This window comes from Neopelma chrysocephalum, unplaced genomic scaffold (assembly GCF_003984885.1).
Source record: "Neopelma chrysocephalum unplaced genomic scaffold, ASM398488v2 Primary Assembly neopelma1_376, whole genome shotgun sequence".
In the NCBI taxonomy this organism is placed as follows: domain Eukaryota; kingdom Metazoa; phylum Chordata; class Aves; order Passeriformes; family Pipridae; genus Neopelma; species Neopelma chrysocephalum.
Genome location: NW_020898040.1, coordinates 130,277 through 138,226, shown reverse-complemented (window position 1 = coordinate 138,226; position 7,950 = coordinate 130,277). Strand labels below are relative to the sequence as shown.

Genomic DNA, 7,950 nt, shown 5'->3' with positions numbered 1-7,950 from the left:
GCCATTAAAAATGCAAAGAGGGGGATCCATTAGGTGGGAATGGGCCCCCCCAGCACAGGGAGGTGTGAGGCCGTGGTGGTTCTCGATGTCCTTCAGCGTGGGGGGGTCACATCAGGGCCAGGCCCCTCCGTGGTGGAAATGAGGAGTAACGGGGTGTTCCCTCCATGCCAGCCTTGGGGCAGGATCCCCAGCCCAGCCCAGGGATGGTGGTCCCACAGGGCCTCTCTGAGCCCCCCAGCCAGCTCCTGGTTCCCCTGGAATTACTGTGAAGTTGGGTGAAAGCATTTTTGAGAAGGGGCTTCAGCTTGTCCTCCTTGTCAATGCAAACGGGCTCGAAACATCCATCAAACCCAACATGAAATATCAGGATTAAAACCACCCAGATCCTCTGGGAAAGGGCAGGACCCCCAGCAGGATCCACGGCTGGAGTGGGATGGGGGACATGGAGCTGTCAGGAAGGAGCCAGGTCCTGGCTGCCCCCAGGTTTGGGGATGCTCCAGCCCCTTTGGGATGCCAGGAGGCCATGGATCCCTCACCCACCGCCCACTCCCTTCCCAGAAGGACTCATCCCCCCTCAGCAGCACCCCTGGGTGCTCCCATGGCTTCCACCCCCCTCCTGCCCCATCCCTCCCCCCCCCGTGTCTCCAGGAGCTCCCAGAGCCCAGAGCGCTTCAGAAATCCCACTTTTATTTCAGATCGGAAACAACCAACCAGGAAGAACAAAAGAAAAACCAACCCACCCCAAAACCCAAACCCCCCCCAAAGAATGAGAAACGGCCCCAAATCTGAACCAGTCCAGTGCCCAGGTGGGTGCTACATACAGGCTGGGGGGGCTCGGGGGGCTCGGGGCTCCCCGGCCTGGGGTCGCTCCGGCTCTTCCCAAGGGGGGTCGGCTCAAAGTGCATCAAGCAGGAGGTCAGGAATGTCCCCGCACTGGGCAGGTGGGGAAATCGAGGCACGGCACAGGGAGGGGGGACAGGGGTGGGCTTTGAGGGGGGGGGTAAAATCCAGCCCTTGGCAGCCAAGTCCATGCAAACGCTCCCGGCTCTAGGAACCATCTCAGGCGCGTGTATTGCTTAGGGGATGATTTGGTTTATCATAAATACGAGCTATAACGTTGGATCGGAGTATCCGGCGGGATCCGCCGCGGGGGGGGGGGCCGCGGGCCCCGGCGCGGGGAGGGGGCACACGGGGCTCCATGCACGTTCCATGCACTTACGGGTTGGTTTTTGCCCGGCGAGGGGGGCTCGGGGGGCGGCGGTGTCGTTACCGAAGTCTCCATGCGATGGCACCGCCCCGGCACGGCGGGGACACCCCCGGCCCCTCGCCGCCCCCCTCCCGGGGGGGGGGGGGGGCACGTCTCTGGGCCACGGATGGATGTACAGATATATATTTATATATATTTATAGCTCTCTCCTGCTCGCCGCGGGGCCGCGGGGTGACCCCACTATTTCATGCCGCTGCGCAGCACCTGGTTGGCGGCGATGAGCATCACGCTGATGATGAAGGCGATGGCGAAGGCGCAGATGAGGCTCTTCCGCACGCAGGTCTGGCGGATCTGCTGGCTGGAGCAGGCTGGAGGGGGGGAGAAAAACAGGGGGTTACTCCCAAAAACACCCTCCCCAAACCGCAGCGGTGCCGCCCCGCGCCGTCGGTGCCCGGGGCGTTCGGCATCCCCGGCCGGGCACTCACTCTCCACGTCCACGGGGCACTCCTCGGCCGTGCCCATGTGACTCTCCTCCTCTGTCATGATGATGTTCTCGATGTCCTTCATGGACAGGTGCTCGCAGAAGGTCTCGTACAGCAGCCGCTTCAGCTCATCCACCGTCAGCTTCTGCATGTCACACTGCGGGGGATGGGGTCACCCCGCGGCGGGGGGGCGGCTCCAGGGCCTCCCCCGCCACCCTGGGGTGTGGCACTTTGGGGTCTCCCCCGCCACCCTGGGGTGTGGCACTTTGGGTGGATCCCCCCGGTCTGGTGTCCTGGTGACCCCCCGGTGGGTGTTGGCACCAAACACCAGCCCATGGGGGGGTGGGGCAGGAGAGCTCAGGCTGGTGCACCCTGACCCTGACCCTGATCCTGACCCTGATCCTGATCCTGACCCTGACCCTGATCCTGATCCTAATGATTACACTAACCCTAAACTGGAGTCTGAGCCTGAGCGTGACCCTCAGCCTAACCCCAACCCTAAGCCTGACTCTGACCATGATATCCATCTTAAACCTGTCCCTAATCCTGACTCCAACTCTAAACCTGACCTTAACCCTGATCCTAACCCTGGCTCTGACCCTAAATCTGATCCTAACCCTGTCTCCAACCCTAACCCTCATCCTAAACCTGACCCTGACCCCAAATCTGACCCAACCCTAACCCTGACCCCTTAAACCAGTGCTGACCCTGACACTTAAACCTAAGCTGGAGCCTGAGCTTGACTCTAAACCTAACTCTAACCCTAATCCTGGCTCTTAAACCAACATTAAACTTGACTCTGACCCAGAGCCTGATCCTGACCTTCACCCTCACCCTAATTCCAACCTTGACCCTCATCCTAACCCTGACCCCAACCCCAAGCCCACCTTGAGCCCGACCCCAGCCCCAGCCCTGCCCCTTTCCCGGAGCTCCCCGGAGCTCTGGGTGGGGGTTCTGGGGCGCTGCCCCCGGGGGTGGGGGGTGTCTGTACCTTCCAGAACACGGTGTCGAAGTCGGTGCCGTGGAACTTCTCCGGGATGCCCGAGGTGGACAGTTTGGGCCCCAGTAACGTCACAAACTCCTCAAAGTCCACCTGCCCATCACCTGTGGGACACAGGGGCACGTGTGACACCCCCCAGAGGGGTTGCAGGGGGGGGACACCCTGCCTGGGCTCGGGGGTGCTCAGATGTCCCCTCCCCACCCCGGGGGGGTCCTGCTCCAAGCCATGGTGTTTTTTGGGAAGACCCCATGCCAGGGCTTGGCGCTGCCTGGGGGGACCCTCCCTGGGGCAGCCTGGGGGGACCCTGATCCTTGGGGGGGCTCAGGCAGAACCCAGATCCCCCCATCCCACCCAGGGGTCACAGATGTCCACCTGGAGCAGCAGTTGGTGTTAAGGAACCTTGGACTTCACCAGCCGGGCCCCCCAAACTGGCTGGGGACCCCCAATACCTGCCAGGACCCCACGGCAGGGACTCCCGAGACCAGCTGGGAACCTCCAGTAAAGTTGGTCCCCAACTGAGGATCCCCAGTGTGGCTGGGACTCACACTGGGCCCCCCCAATGTGAGCTGGGGACCCCAAATGTCGACTGCCCCCCTCCCAGAGCTGGCTGGGGAAGCCCAACATCATCCCGGACCCCAATTCCAGGTGGGACCCCAAGGCCATCTGGAGGCCTCCCAGTGCCAGCTGAGGACTGTCACTGCTGTCTGGGGACCCCCAAAACCAACCAGGGACCCCAACACTGGGTGGGGACCTCCAGCAAAGTTTGTGGTCCCTGATACCAGCTGGGACTGCCAACACTGGCTGGAGTCCCCAGTGCTGGGTGGGGACCCCCAAAAACATCTGGGGACCCCCGGTGCCATCTGGGTCCTCTGCAATGTGACCTGGGGACACCCAAGGTCAACTGGAGCCCCCCAGTACTGGATGGGGAAAATCAACACGGTCCAGGACTGCAAACACCAGCTGGGACCCCAATTCCAGCTGTGCCCCCAATGGTGGCCGTGTCCCCAGGGGGGACATGCTGACCATGTCCTGTGGCCGTGGGGACTCTGGTGTGGGGCTCCAAGGGCAGCACTAACAATGAGTAACGAGGGGAACAGAGCCTTGGCAGCGCTGCCAGAAAGGCTTTTAAACGGGGGGAAAAGGAAAACCAATAAATTAAGGAGCTCTTTGAGGTCCTGATGGGAGGGACACAGGCAGGGACAGGGTGATGGTGGCAGCGAGGGCTCGAGGGGCACGGCCAGTGCTGAGGACACAGCCCCGGGTGCAGGATCCATCCCAGGGTGCAGGATCCAGCCTCGGCACCACGATCCCAGCAGGCTCAGTGACCCCACAAGCACCCCGGGATTGTTAAATCCTCCCAGACGAAGCTGCCTGGTGAGGATGGTGATGATGGATGAGCAGGAGGCTCCAGAATGAGGATCACACCTGGATCAGGCTTGTCCCACATCCCGTGTAGGGTCCAGCAGCACCCAGTGCTGGGGTGGGAATGGGGAGAACCGGAGTGGGGGCTGGGGGTCCCGTCCCTGTGCCCACCCTGTGCCCACCCCGGTCCTACCGTCCATGTCGAGGCGCTGGATGATGACCTCCAGCTCCACCTCGTTGGGCATGTAGCCCAGGGAGCGCATGGCCGTGCCCAGCTCCTGCTTGGAGATGAACCCGTTGCCATCCCGGTCGAACACCTTGAAGGCTTCCCGGATCTCTGCGGGGGGAGTGGGGATGAGTCCAGCTGCACCCTCTCAGCACCCACAGATCCCCCCGGGCATCCCACCCACCCCTCCAGCCATCCTGGGTGTCCCCACACAGGGGACAGGGCAGCACATGCCCCCACAACACCCCAGAAGGGTCTGACCCCCCCAGGGAGACCCCACAGACCCCGGATCTTTGCTCCAGCTCCGGTCACCCACTCACGTCTCCCACCCTGCCCTTGTCACTGCCAGGCCTTCCGCAGCCAAAAATCCAGCATTCCGCCCCGAAAACACATTCCCTGGATGTGTCTGAGCTCGGGGTGGCACCGGGTGGGGGCTGCGGGTGGGGGGACCCCCACAGTGCTGCAGCATCCAGCTGGGAGCATCTCTGAGGATCCGGGGTCCGGGTGTGCCAGCACCTCCTGGGGGGTTCCAGGATCACGGAGTGGGACTGTGACCCCATTTTGGGATTATGGGCTGGAATTGTGCCCCTCCCCACAGTCTCAGGGTGGGACTTTGCCCCCATCCTGGCATCCAGGGCTTGATGCCGGAGCTGTGCTGCACTTCACACCCAAAAAAAATCCCAAATCTTGCCAGAATTGCCGCAGTGTTCAGCTTTTTCCCGTGCAGAGGAGGACGGGATAGAAGTGGGGAGAAATTGGGAGGATTTGGGGGGTTCTGCCTCCAAACGAACCCTCGGGATGTGGAGGAGGATCCCTGCTGTGCCAGGCTCAGAGGGCAGTGGGGACACTGAGGCACAAGGCGTTCCCATGGGCTCCATCCCACCTCCTGCTGTTCTCTGGGCTTTGCTCTCTTTTGGGGGATATGTGGAGCTGGAACAAAGCTTACGGAAAAGAAGGACCAGGGAATTTGTACTGGGAACAGCAGGAAGCTGGGTCGGGATGTTGGTGTCTGTTCCTTCTCTGTGCCAGAGGGATTTATGTAGAAGGATCCCGGCAGGAGAAATGGGCTGAGAACTTTGGTTTTGGGAAGAAAACCCCACATCGTGTCACATTACCAACCCCCAGCACTTGGGGACGTCCCTGCCCGGATGGTGGCACATCAGTGACATCTTCTGAGGGGTCTGGGGGGAGTTTTAGGGGTTTTTTGGCCTGTCTGTGATGGCTCATCCCCTCCGTGGTTGGTGTCCCTGCCCAGGCAGGGGATGCTCCTGGGCAGCCCCGCTCTGCTCCAGGCACCCCCCAAATTCATCCTTCCAGGATGCTCATCCCAAAGAGCTCAAAGGAGGCTCCTTGTCAGGCGGTTCGGGGTGTTGGGGGACAGGCAAGGACATGTCCCAGCAGTGGCCAAACCGTGGCCCCAGCTGGGGCACCCCGACCCTCCCCACTGAGCCGGCAGCCCCTGCCCCTCCTGCCCCAGCGGGAAGCCGCCAGGGGTGTCTGGGTGTCCCCGATGTCCCCCAGGCTGTGGGGGAGAGGGGCAGGTGGCAGCAGGTGGCAGCACGTCTGGCACCTCCTGGGTCACCTTGGGGCTTGCGTGGCACCGCGGGGTGGGCGTTGGGGGGACACCCCACAGGGACACCCTGGGGACAGCAGCACCCGTGGGTGTCACACGGGGCTGGGTGAGCCACCACGGCATCCTGGGGCACAGACAGCAGAGTGTGAGCACACACAGACAGCAGTGTGAGCACACAGAGTGTGAACACACACAGCGTGAACACACACAGACAGCACAGTGTGAACACACACAGACAGCAGTGTGACACACAGACAGCAGTGTGACACACAGTGTGAACACACAGAGACAGTAGTGTGAGCACACACACAGACAGCAGAGTGTGAACACAGAGTGTGAACACACAGAGTGTGAACACACACAGACAGCAGAGCGTGAACACACACACAGACAGCAGTGTGAGCACACACACACACGGAGTGTGAGCGCACAGTGTGAACACACGCAGACAGCAGAGTGTGAACACACAGACGGCACAGTGTGAACACACAGACTGCACTGCAGCGGGGCTGGGGCACAACTGGGGGTGACACCGGACCTGTGCGTGCACAGACGGACACACGGACACAGCCCCTGTGGTGATGCTGTACCTGTGTGTGTGCACACACCAGCGCCTTGCAGGGGTGTGCCTGCATGTGCAAACACACTCACACACCCCTTGCAAGGGTGTACTTGTGCACACACACCCACCCCTGGTAACGATGTCACACTTGTGCACACACATCCCAACCCCTTGCAAGGGTGTACTTGTGCACACACCCACACACACACACAGCCCTTGCACTAACACTGTTCCTGTGCGTGCACACACACGGGTGCAAAGCAGAACCACCTCACAGTGATGCTGTACCTGTGTGTGTGCACACGAAAACATTGCAGCGACGTGGTTGTGTGTGCAAACACACAGACACCTTGCAGGGGTGTGCACACACACACACATACACACACACACACACACAGACACCTTGCAGGAGTGTGCTCGTGCACAGACATGCACCAGACACACCCCCTTGCAGTGCTGCTGTGCTGGTGTGCGCACAGACACACTCCTGGCAGTGCTGTGCTTGTGCCTGTTCACACAAACACACACACACACGGGTGCACTCACAACCAGCTCTGTGCTTGTGTGTGTTCACACACACACACACTCACGGGTGCACTCACAACCAGTGCTGTGCTTGTGCACGGACGTGCCCCACACCCCCTTGCAGTGCTGCTGTAACTGTATGTGCACAACCCCCAACACCTTGCACGGATGTGCTTGTGAACACACACACACACACACACACAACCACGCTGCAGAGATGCTGTACTTGTGCACACAGACACACAGACACAGACACACAGACACAGACACACAGACACAGACACACAGACACACATAGACACACATGCACACACAGACAGACACACACACACATACAGACACACAGACAGGCACACAGACAGACACACACACACAGATAGACACACACACACAGATAGACACACACACACAGACAGACACCCCTCTCTGCAGCAGGGCTGTGCGTACAAACTCATCCTGCTGTGACGCTGTACATGTGCACACACAAACACACACACACTGACACACACACAGTGACACAAGCAAACACACACACAGTGACATACACACCCCCCCTGCAACAGGGCTGTACATGTGCACACACACACTGACACACACACACAGTGACACACACACCATGCAACTGGGCTGTACATGTGCACACACACTGACACACACACACACACACACCCCTCTCACACACACACCCTGTCTCTCACACACACACACACACATTCTGACACAGCCACCCTGCAGTGAGGCCGTGCCTGTGCATTCACACACTCACAGATGTGTGAGCACACACACGGCGTGACAGTGCCGTGTGAGGGGGGGTGTAGATGCTTGTACACACACACACATGCACACAGTGACACACACACACACAGTGACACACACACACACAGTGACACACACACACACACAGTGACACACACACATACACACTCACACACGCACACCCACACACGGAACCCCTGCAGCTCTGCAGGGGGAGTGTGCACTGGTGTGCCCATTACAGCCTCACTGCAGGGGTT

At 60.4% G+C, this 7,950-nt stretch overlaps 1 protein-coding gene across 1 annotated transcript in view; it reads right to left on the bottom strand.

The window, feature by feature from the left end:
* Positions 1-1,211: 1,211 nt before the first annotated feature.
* The window catches only part of CABP7 (calcium binding protein 7), an 8,851-nt gene continuing 2,112 nt past the window's right edge, over positions 1,212-7,950 (bottom strand). The window contains exons 2-5 of the mRNA XM_027706451.1: positions 4,245-4,388; positions 2,681-2,793; positions 1,693-1,846; positions 1,212-1,575 (exon numbers count right to left, since the gene is read on the bottom strand). Coding sequence (XP_027562252.1) covers positions 1,448-1,575; positions 1,693-1,846; positions 2,681-2,793; positions 4,245-4,388 — 539 coding nt within the window. The 3' untranslated portion in view covers positions 1,212-1,447. The remainder of the gene's footprint in view (positions 1,576-1,692; positions 1,847-2,680; positions 2,794-4,244; positions 4,389-7,950) is intronic.